General features: G+C 38.6%; 1 protein-coding gene across 9 annotated transcripts in view; it reads left to right on the top strand.

Annotated features, from left to right (window-relative positions):
• The window catches only part of thrb (thyroid hormone receptor beta), a 104,841-nt gene that overhangs the window by 77,348 nt on the left and 15,118 nt on the right, over positions 1-12,375 (top strand). For 6 of the 9 annotated variants that reach the window (XM_027286473.1, XM_019267909.2, XM_027286471.1 and 3 more), the window contains 2 exons: positions 4,633-4,705; positions 6,193-6,243. In XM_027286473.1, the coding sequence (XP_027142274.1) occupies positions 4,699-4,705; positions 6,193-6,243 (58 nt within the window). In that variant the 5' untranslated portion in view covers positions 4,633-4,698. The remainder of the gene's footprint in view (positions 1-4,632; positions 4,706-6,192; positions 6,244-12,375) is intronic. The other 3 variants (XM_019267931.2, XM_019267924.2, XM_019267940.2) reach the window with 2 other exon arrangements.

Raw genomic sequence — 12,375 nt, 5'->3', positions numbered from 1 at the left:
ACTCCATTTACCATGACATATAACTTTCACAGTCCCAGAGTGAACACTAGGCTGTAGCTTAAATTGCTCAGCATCATAGCTCAGCACTTTCTCATTAAGGAAAAATGTGGATTCTTTTAGCGTTCCATTTGGGCTCTTGGCTCTTCCAGGAAAGCCAAGAGTAGAAATCAATATGTGAACATACAGTACAAGCAGAGAAAATATGAGACACACTGTAACTCCATGCCTGGAGCAATGCTCCTAGACAGGGAGGTAACCCTGGAGGGTTTCCATAAGTTTGGCAGGTTCGGTTTGTGCATATTTGAAAAGAGTTTTTCTGATAACCTCCGTCCTGAGTATAATCGCAGAAAATGTCGGATACTGTCACCTTGCATTACACCAGCCCCTGATAAATATGGGGATTATAAAGAACTATTATCAGTACAAATTAGGATCAACCACTGTTTTTCCAGATCAGCTGACACAGAGCAATTTTTATGTATCTTAAAAGAAAGACAGCTCAGAGTCAGGATTCAAACAGTGAAGTTATGTAGCTGTCCAGCCAACACCGCACAACCACCGTTTTTTAAAGTTAAAAAAAAAGAAAGAAAACTCAGACAGAGTCGAGCAGGAAAGTAGAAAAGGCCAAAGCTCGATGAAAATGGAGAGGATGGACTGAAACAACCCTGCTCCCTGCCACTGCAGCTAATTTACGCCTGCGGTGGAAGTCCATTATTGTCACTTTTGTTTATTTGGGACACTAATGTGCAGAAATGGCAATTAGAGAGCCACGAAAAGCACTCAGCTGGATGATTTTCCCCATTCCAAAATAAATTGCCATCTGTGGACCTCCTATCTGATGGAATCGGGTTGTCCTGAAATGCCTTCCTGTGAGCACCTATAGTAGGTGTGCTTGTTTGGTTTAACTCAAACTCTGTTTTCTCTGATATGTGCAACATATCCATAAGTAATATCCTTGTACAAAGGCTGGAATTTTCCATGAACAAAATGCTTATAAAGTTTAAGTGATCCAGGGTTCATGTAACTTTCATTTTCCTCATGTGATTGGCAGGTGGGGCACTTTTAATTTCATGTTGGGTCATACACAATAAGATGAGACTTGAGGGACAAGAGATCAGCTTGGCTCCATGTTTTTGTGCTGATGTGAACATAGGAACTGAAGAGGAAACCTTACGTTTGACCTACTATAGTTTATCTGAAGCCTTCATCAGTTGATGTATCAAAATGTCCCGCATTTGCATCCAAGACAGTGGACACATTCATCTAAATGTCCATGAGGAAGGCCCAGAAAATCTGGTTCATTGAAGGTACAAGCTTTGAGTAGTCAGTAGTCCAGAAAAGCATGTTCCCAAGACATTCACCTCAAGTATCAGTTGTGTACTTCTTTTTTGGATACATTTGGAAACATGTGGTGATGAAGCATTTGTTTGCTACAGCTTCTTCATAGTAATGGTATCTGAGGCTGAAGGGGGTTGAAGTATATCCTGGGAATTCCATTTGTATCGGACGGGTCTGCACTTTACTTTAACCAGTGTTTACTTTTTCAAAACCACAATCAAGTAAGTAGACCTTGACTTGAGATCGCTTTGTCAGTTGTTGTTGTCTGCGGTCATGAATTTGAACATGAACTTCCTGTACACTTCGCAGAATTGTGCAATGCAAGTTCGATGAAAGTTTGATGAAAGTGAAATCATTTCTAGGAAATTAAGTTGAGTACAACACATAAACGTTTCTTTAAATGATCCATGTTCTGTTTAACATGTTTAACAGACTCAAACATTAAACTATAATTTAAAAAAGAGGTGATAAAGTATGTGGTTTATAGGAGAATTTCAGCAGAGGTTTGTTTAGTCTCTACGTTTAATAATTGTAGGAATCTACCAACTTGAAATTGGACCCAACATGGAAGTAGTTTTGAGAAGCCAACAATCAGGAGATATTCATTTTCCCTCCACATCCGGTGTAACTTTGAGCCAACTGTTTGCCTTCAGTCTGCTCGCTCAGTCAATAGACTCAGCCACTATCTATGATATGGATAGGAGGTTATTGATAAAAATGTCTCTGTGACGAGTTTCCCTTAGCTCAGTATCTGTTGTGTGTGTGCTGTGCGTCCTATCGCAGCCATTTATCTCTTCTATCTATCCATCTATGTACACAACAGCCCATTCATAGCTAGTTTTCCATCTATTTTCATATTTGTTCCTGCCAGAAAATATTTGGCCATCTATCTGTCTGTGTCCTCGTTGGAATTTCAGAAACCTGTTGTATGGATGAACCAGCTTTTGGGTCTTTCCCAGCTGTTGTCTGGATATTAAAATGTTCTCTAGGGTAAAAAAATAGCAAGTTTCCTGTAATGCTTTTCAAGCCAGCTGTTCCTCCAGTGCAAAGTAATTATGAAAGCTGTAATTTTCTTTCTTTCTCAGCTTGTTGACAGTGAGTTTGTAAAAAAACAACAACAACAACAAAAACAGCATGTAAAGCTGAGTTGCAAAATTGACTGGTTAGTAGTTTTCATGGTTTTTCTCATCATCACACTTTGTATTTGTACCACGGTTTGGGCAGGTAAAGCTCGGTCAGCTCAGGACATGTTATATAAAGGTGTTACTCACGTTACTGTGACCCCACAGGGTAGATTTATTGTCTTCAGAGATGACTGGTTTGTGTCCGGGGTGACACAGAGCAGCTATGACTTGCATTACTTGCCTGAAAAGGTTTCATTAAATAACTGTCCAGACCCTGTTAATAGTTACACATCACCAGTTGATTACCAGTCAGGAGTTAAATGCTGCTGAATGAACATTGAACATCATCCTAGACAGTTTTTGGTTCATTGTAACTAGATTCAACATGATGGAACATGCAGACAGTCTGGATTGTAATGGCAGCTGCAGCACTCAAAGAAAAGCCTTGGAGCTTTAAGATTCTCACGTTCTCAAATTCTGCTATTTAAAGCTTACGCCTCTTGTAAATGGTGTAAATTATTACATATGTCATTTTTAAGAAACCGTACCATCTATCTTTGTTGTACTAAAAAATGTGCTATAAATGAAACCCACTACTGTCTACATTAAATTAAATTACACATGCAGTCAACGATTTGAGCTTTCTGACTAATATAACATAATAAAGACAACACTCATCTTCTGCTACGTTGACAAAATGGTGACCGTTTCACACTTACCTTTTACAACACTCTCAGTACACTGCAGTTGAAGGCACTTATGTAATTGAAAAAACAGCAAGTGTAAGTATGAAAGTACACGCATTGAGGCAAAGCGTTAGTCACAGAGTAACGCCTGGAGTGCAGAGATAATTGATGTGGTTAGATCTTAGCTTAACGTCAGGACTGGAGGCTTTCAGCTAGCATATACACTCAGATGTTGATTGTAGGATCATTGCACATAGAAGTGTTTCTGTTATTTAACCTACCGTCATTGACACATATGGGTGGCGAAATAATAAACACCTCTCAGTATAATACAATACATTTCAACAGCACCACAAACGACCTCCTTCGGAATGACCCTACATTCAAATCATCGACTCTCTAAAACACAAACTGAACGTTTAACCTTCGTGAAGGGAGGATTTATTGCATGACTCTTATATTAGGCTGCATTGGTGTTTCTAGCTGTACCCAATGAACTGGCAACTGTTTCTGTGTGTTGCATTTTATCCAAACCGGATCTAAGAAAACCTTTTGTTTAGATGTAGTAAATTAATGAATATTCGGGAATACCCTCTAGTCTGTTTGGGTCTGAATGTTCATCATTCAAATGACTGTGCTACGTTCTCTCTCTCTGCTACATGGCAGCCAACGTCCGCAACAACAAGTGGCTACATTTGTTGCCGTAGGCTCTTTAGTTACTAAACTAGCAATGCTGAATCAAGGTTATCTCACTGGATGATTCCAGAACAGCTACCTGGAGGCGAGGTTGTAGTAGAAGTAGAAGTTGTATAGTTGCTCTTGCCTTTACTATTACTGGTTTTGTTGAGGAGACAAACCCAGGAGAGGTAGAGCAGGTAAACACTAAAATCAAAGTGGGTTCAACCTAAACAGCTGAGGCAACGACTATCAGAACCCTGTTGGAAAATGCAAACATGCACATCTCTCTATATGTAAATATCATATCCTAAATATGATGAAAGCCGCAATTAAATCCACCCCATGCGTGCGTGTATAGTTCTGTCCAGCAGTTCATGTGCTTCTGCAAGACCTTTAAACCTTCAACTCAACCCTCTGATTGAAGACAAACAAACACTGCTATGAATGTAAAATCTGATGCTTGTCGTTGTGTTTCGTCCTTTGTTAACACACTGAGAATGTGACAAAAAAAACAAAAAAACTTTGTAAATTAAAATGTCTGCAATCAACACCTCACACTGTTGAGGTTGTGTAAATTTGGTTTTCCACGTTTGACCACTAGATGTCACCCCACACAGAGGCAAGACACCGCTTTGTTATGTCAAGCTGAAGGAGCTAATTACATCCAATTACTGGTACTTTTTCCTTTCCACACACAATTTTAGTTGTTTGTTACAGCACAGCAGGGATGGATGAGGTGTGTTGTTATCAGCTATTATATCAAGAATGCGCTTTAGTAACTGATGGTTTCTTGGCTCTGTGTTCAGCTAGGTAGGTACCCAGATGTCTGAGGAGGCTCTGAGGATGACGTCTTGGCCTTGAACCCCACCAGTATGTCAGGTAAGATGAATACCTCAATGCATACTCACAATCTCATCCCCCACTGGTTTATTACAAATAACATTTATTGGTGTTATTGAAGGAAAACAAGTATTCGGTGTTTGCCCTGACTTATATTCTTGTTAGGAACAGCAAGTAGATTATTATGGGTAGTCTGGGAACTTAAATGCATCAAATCTGACATTTAAAATCAATTGAAAATCTAATCTCTACACGTGATCAGTGACAGAATCACTTCACACCAACAGTGAGTCATTGTCTTTCTATGGAGAGAGATCTAAGGCTTAGATTGTACGCCCCAGTTTCAGCTTTGACCTTTGGTTCTTGAGATCGTTTCATCAAATGGTCCCTCAGAATCAAGGAAGTTTGAACGTTTACAGTTGTGTGATGACTCAAACTGCTGATTTAAGATATGATCAGAAAGTTCAGAACAAGCAAGTAAAAGAACAATCAATGAACTGCTTGCTGTCGAGGTCAAGGGTGAAGTTTTAAGCTCAACTTTGACCTCGTCCTTTTGCTTTGACCTTTATGCAACCATTGAGACGGCAGCTGTTGACGGCATACCATCAAAACAATGGACGAAAAGCCTGTTTTGCAAAATTTTTTCAATGATTGAAACTAAATCTTGACATAAAAATAAAAAAAATGTCAGCATTTGTATGGCTTCACCCTTTAAGACCTTCTAAAAGCAGCACGTCAGCTCCTATACGAGCAGATAACCCATAACACTCAACATAACTCGAGCTTTACGTGGCGCACAGCTCATACCACTGATCATGTGTAGAGGGCATTAGAAAAACTACCACTGATTGGTTTGAGTGGTTAGTTAGTCTGGTCACCACCAGAGGACCCTGTTTACTGTAAAATGAAGAGAACACTGTCATCTTTAAATCAATGTTTCCTTTTAAAACTAATAACTAATAATCCACAAGTTTAGTTGTAGTTGTTACTGAACAGAAAAAAGCCACACGCACCAGTTGATACACACATTTATTACCATTCAATGCACACTTGCACACTTAAAAAAACATTTAAGGACATGTTAAACCTCCTGGCTCTTGTACAGCATATATGTGCTTCTGTCTACAGACAGGTTGTCCATACTATACACGTGTATGTGTGTGTGTGTGTGTGTTTACTCAGCATAGATACTGTAGTGAACAGGGTGAACTGGCCGTCACGTGCGGATTTAGCCGGTCCCGGTGACCTGGCTGACCTGGCACATGTGTCATCAACCTCAGCATAGTGAACAGACACAAGCTTACACGTATCACATGAGGAAGTGAACCTGATTCCCCCCCCCCCTTTACTCGCCGACAACAAACATGCTGATGTCTGTGATGCTGCTGTTTAGGATTCACATTAACCTGCTGTTTATGTTCGCCTCTGACTGTTGATTTGATGTGAAAGGCAGAGGAGCGTCAGTCTGCCTCTCCTCTCACCTGTTTTACTGAGCAAGTAGCTTTTTTTTTCCCCATCTATTTTAGAGCCAGCAGAAAAATGCTCCCCCCGCTGGAAAGATGAGGCCATTCAAAATGGTAATATTTATCCTCCCTCTCAGCACTGCTTTTTTTTCCTCCTCTCTGTCAGTGTGGGTGAGCTTTGGAGCACTCATAATGAATGTCGAGTTTTTCACTTTAAAAAACGAAAGGAGCTGCTTCAGGTTTCAAACTCCTTCATTTTGGCCTTGAATGACATGATTGATTCTGTTTAGATCTGATCTGACTCTGGTAAGTGTTTATTTTTGAGAGATTTGGGAGAAGAAGGAAAAAAAAATGTTTTCTCTTCTTTTTCATATTTTCGGACTTTTCTATTTGCAACAAAAAGCCCCCAAACCAATAACCACAAACACAAGCCCGGGAAATGTTTTTCTGAAATGAAATTTTAACCCGTTTTGTGCAGTTTCATGGCAGAAAAGAGAGTCCTTGTCTTTTATTTCCATATCATTCATCACGATAGACCTGCAAATAAATGCAAAACATTAAATGAAATCTATTTTTAATCTTTGCTGTCCAAATCTCTACTCATGTCATAGGAAGTTGTATAAGAATAGACATAATAGAATTAAGCACTTAGTGGTAATATTATCAAAAACATATGTAGCGACTTTACAGTGAGTCAAAAGCATAAAAAAATGGAACAAACTATTTCTGGAAAGGACTGTGTACGTAATTTGGCATAAAATTAGACATAAAACAGAAACAGAGATCAGTTGTTTCACTTTGAATTCATTCATTTCTATTAATTACCAAGCTAGAGAAAAGATATTGTAGCGCAGTCAGCTCAACTTGCAAAAAAAAATTTCAAATTTGTCAACCATATGGACATATAAGTCAGATAATAAATTAATAATGAATTCAAATGCACTTAAATTTCAATGACAAATGTGTTTTTTTACACTGCAACACGTCCACAAGGACAAAACGACTCATTTGCTGATTAAAGTAATGAGATCACTGACAACCCAACCTTTTTTATGATACATATAAGTAGGTATAATTAAAGAAGAGTTTGATGTCACTTTACCAATTGTATTGCTTTGTATAACTAACCAATGTGTGTCCAACCACTATCACTAAATCTTCCTTCCTGCCTTCCTTCTATCCTCCCTTCCTTCCTTACTCTTATTTGTAGGACAGTCAGGCCAAACTCTTTTCCTAACAGAGACATTTCAAATGAAACACACACACACACATGTATACACACACACACGCAGTCTCTCATACTCAGTCTCCATCATGCCTGGCAGCTGTTTTATACTCTGCACTGATCACTGGTGCATTCAAGGACACTTAAGTCGGTGTTGTTACAGCTTCATACGACCTTCTCATAGAGGCCAGGGCTGCTGCGAATAGACTGAACTCATTTTCGTTCCTCTGTGATGCCTGTTGGCGTGAATGACTTTTAAAATGGTCTCAATACAGTTAAAATTACAGCTCGTAATTGTTGAGTTTGAAAGGGTTGTGAGATGTATCTCTTTGTACAAAGGCATGTTTGGGTCCACACTCAGAGAGAAAATAGTTTAAATCGCAATTTCTCGATAGCGCCGTTCACATCACATCTCCTCCTCTAGGCTCCGGCGACAGATTAGTAAACCAAACACGCTGACTTCAATGTGACTTTGATTGAAACCGCACATTTCTCCACTGGTAATAGCGTTGTTAATCAATGCAAATCAGTGACTTCTACATTACTACAGTGAGTGAAACAGTGCAAGCTTTATGCAGCGTTTTTTACCTGTTAATTATGTTTCTGAAGGCATTGTTCACCCTCTCGTCTTCTCAGTAAAATTGCTTGTTGCTGTTCCTGCTAATTACCCATTGTTCTTCTCCCTATCTGAAACAAACTTGGCAACACAGCGCCCATCATTCACTATGAAAGAGCTACCAGACAAAGACTCCGTGCAGCTCAGTGTGCAGCAGTGTTGGTGTCAGACCGGCTGATATCTCACTAATATTGAGGTTAATGCAGCCAGACGCTCTCTGTAAATGTGCAGCTCAAACAAAGAAGAATGCACTCATAGCCTGCAGTGATTTCACACATATGGTTTAATGAACACAAACCACAACACCCTGCCCTCTGTTCATTAAAACAACAATTAAATACTGTGGTCACTGTTAGTTATTTCCCCATATTTTCATAAAGATGCTCATCTTTGCATGTATTCCCGCCTTGCTTGTGGCTTGTGGGAATCCCATCTGTGCCCATGATGTAAGCAGCCAAAGTACATAATCGATCTTCGTTAACGTGTCTTCACCCTCTTGTTTTTCCTCAGCCTCTCTCGAATGCATATGCAAATGAGGAGAGAGATGCACCTTGCAAACACTCAAGCAAACTACCGTGGCTCCAGCCTGTGGTCGCTTTTCGATAGATACTGTATACGAAGGTGTTTGCATCAGAATGCGTCACATCTGTGCCTAAAAAACAGGACGCCTTAGTAAAGAACAGCAAAGGATTTCGGTAAATTACCACAAATACGGCGGAAAATGTAAGAAATAAACCCAAATAATACAGTCTAGTTTCTTGAAAAATGATTTTATCTATTTGTCGTGAATCACTAAAAATATTAATAATTCACAGTTTGGAGTGAAAACTACAGTGGCTACGAAATGTTCAACATGGCCAACTCTATGAAAGACGATCTGACGAGTCTCTAAATTCTAAGCTGATAAAATCATAATGATTCTTATTTTCAGGTGATTTATGCATATTATATTCCATCTCTGCCATATGTTTTAAATAGAAACCCCTAAATCTGAAACGGTGGACCTTTTTAATGCAAGACAGTCATGTTTTTTTGGCTGATTGCAGCCATTATTTTTTGGAACAAACTAATATATGTCACCATTTTTTCATTTGGACTTTTTTTAGTTAGATAAGATTTTATTAATTGTATTAATATTGCTATTCCATTAGGGGGATCAGATGAAAAGTAGGGGGATCAGTCCTGGAGAGCACTATAAGACGCAGGATCATATGTTAGGCTCTTGGCGACTTTTAATTGTTGGCTTTAATTCATGACGTCATCAGGTGACTCTCCTTGGAGATGTTCTTCTGTCATTGAATTATAGGTTATATAGGTTATAGGTTATGTGTTATAGTGGGAATGGGCTGTATGGTATAAATGCAGTTTTCCTTCTTGTTTGCTTGCTGTTCGGTGTCTGTGGAGCAGCTGGTGTCTCTGAATGACATCATCTCCACAGTCTGTCTCTCAGCTGTTCAGATAAAGACACACTTGTTCAGATTCACAAATTCAAACCGTGCCGTGTAATGCCAGGCTGTGGAGGTTGCTGTTCCCCCTCCCAACGTTTTGATTTTGTGCTGTCCTCCGTTGCACCGTGCCCCCTGAATTCAGAGTTTCATCATACGCGTTTGTGTTATCGCTGTGTTCAAACAGAAAGAGACTGGTTATGTCAGCTTTGTTCTCCGTGTTTATGCTGGAATTGGATTCTGCGCGTCTCAGGAGAAATCTCATTCAATAATGTTTGCCTCTGGAAATCTCTGCTGTGATGAGTCACTCATTACATGTTTATCTCAGCAGTGGCTCGTCTGCAGACTTCTTAATGAGGTCAGGGAGGGGAACAAAAGCAGCTCTGATGGAGTGTTTGTGACAATCACCAGAGTTTGCTGCAGAACAATGAGTCTACAGTTATTAAAAAGTTTTTTTGTTTTTTTTCGTCCACAAACCGCAACAACAAAAATGACATTCTTTTACACAGCGTGCCTAAAATTTCAATTTTTCCTTATACTAGAATACATCAAGAAAACATGAAGGAGCTCGCTACTTACTAAAAGCAGATCACAAATATTAACTGATCATAAATACTAACTTAAGACACCTTAAAATGCATGATAAATATTCAGCAGAAACATCAAAACTATAGAGAATTATAACAAATCCATTAACAAGACAGAGCTTTCTCCAGCACAGGCAGATAGGGCTGACTATGTTAAAGTGTAACACCCATTAAAGATGCAGCTGATCTATGGGTCATGAGAACATTAATATATTCTGTATATGATAAAATATATAATCTGCTAAACTCTGGATTATAGTCCATGACAATGTTATAAATTCTCAGTTTGGGTTAAGGGTTTGATATATATACATAATCTTGTGGTTCATGGTTAAAGTTGGGTAAATATCTTGGTAATGGTTGGTAAAATATGCTAAAAAAAAAAAAAATTTTGTCCATTCTTTATTTGTTGGCGTTGTCATGAATGAACAAAGGTTTCTGCATAAAGAGCTTATCTCATCTTACCACTCTGCAGCGAACTTGAACTCATGTTACTTGACCTTGACCAGCTGAATCCCCTTAATGGGTGTGGACAGGGTTTTTTTTTTTTTTGGACATGTGACATGCACACGCTTGAAGTTCACGGCATTTGCAAAGCCCGCTTGAGTTACAGAACGTGGCTCGTGGCAATTTACTGTAAGTGTGCGGCGAACACAGCGATTCACAACGTCGAGACCACAGACCACTTCACATATGAGTTTCATAAACTGGACTTTTACTGTGAAACATAGGCTGTTACTGTAACCTGACATCATGACACAAGGTCTTTGCATACAGACTGTACGTCATCCTGTACAGAACACTTTATTTTGCCCAACAGGAAGGACAAAGCATGCTTTTGGAGCTTAGAAACAGTGAGAGCATATAAAATGAATGAAGTCCAGGCAGTATCTAAAATAGATTCCTGCACTTCACTTCCAAAGTGCAGGATAATCCTCTCAAACTTTAACCTTTACCCGTGGTTGCCTTCTGTTGTTCCCCTAAGCTTACCCTGAACTTTAAGGGGAGAGGTTCAACAGCTAATGTGTCCTACTCAGGTAAAACAAGAGTAACCGGGGACATCTGGCTCAGAGCGTCATGTCAATTGAGGGCCTGGGGTAAAAGAGATTCCTCACATCTAAAAATTGTTCATGACCCGCTTTGAACCCCCAAGGCCTAAAGAAATCAATCAGGGAGGGAATATATCTGTACAAAAGCCCGCTGCAGGGCCACTGTGGTGAGGTGCCATCGACAGAGGACCTATGTTTGCAAGAAGAGGAAAGATTAATGTAAAGTAGAGCGATAATTGTTATCTTAAATAGAAAGGCCTCGTTGTTTACGTCAGTTTGAGTCAGCTGCTGGAGACAACACGATTTTGTACGTGGTCCACATAACATCACACGGGAAGTGTGAAATATTCTTCTTGACTTAAAGAGATGCAAAAAAACAAACAATTAGGGTAAGTAGAGAAATATTTCAATTGTGGATTATGCTATTTTGAAACAACTAAATGTAAAATGTATGAGCTTGTTTTTTTGCACTAAAAGTTGTGGTTGATTGGTTCAACTAATGAATATGATCTCTCACATTATTCTTGGATGTTTTGTCCATCGCAAAATATTAAAAGAAATGCAAAGTAACCTTAAATCAAGCTCCAAATACATCGTAATGTGCAGATTCAACAAGCTTTTGTTTGCATGATATGGAAGGAAAATATTAAAGCATAATGTATCAAATAATAATTATTATTTAAATGTTTGAATTTGTAAATACCTGTATTAATTATTTATATTCTATTATCTATTATATTATAGATATATATTTATATATAATATATATATATATATATATTATATATATATATATATTACAATATTTTAAAATACCTTGTTAATTACCTTTTAAAATATATAATGAATACATGTATTATATATATACACTGTATGTACATTCATAACATTGTTTCAGTTCCCTGCAGCCTTTGCATCAGTCACATTTTCTCTAGATAAATAACAATAAATAAAATGTTACAATACTGCATTTGCTGCATATGTAGAAATAAATTCTACTCTCATTATAATTAAAATCTATGATGAAGCTTCCCGAGAGATCATTAAAAACATAAAACCTCGTCGGCTCAGACAACAGATTGTTTCAGTATTGACAGGCGTTAAACTCTGTCTGATGAACGCTTAACGCTTCGTCGTCGAGAGTCTTTTAAGGAACTCCAAACAAGATTAAGTCCATGACGAGGACATCACCTCATCAAAAAGTTAAACTGGTATCAAGCCCTCTTTGGAAGCAGATTTGTCTCACAGGGCCTGCCTCTTACCAGCTGCTGCGTGTTGATCACATCTACTTGTCACACACTCACACTTATTACATTAATGGAGT

Source organism: Larimichthys crocea, chromosome XIII (assembly GCF_000972845.2).
Source record: "Larimichthys crocea isolate SSNF chromosome XIII, L_crocea_2.0, whole genome shotgun sequence".
Taxonomy (NCBI): domain Eukaryota; kingdom Metazoa; phylum Chordata; class Actinopteri; family Sciaenidae; genus Larimichthys; species Larimichthys crocea.
This window is presented reverse-complemented; position numbering and strand designations above follow the sequence as displayed.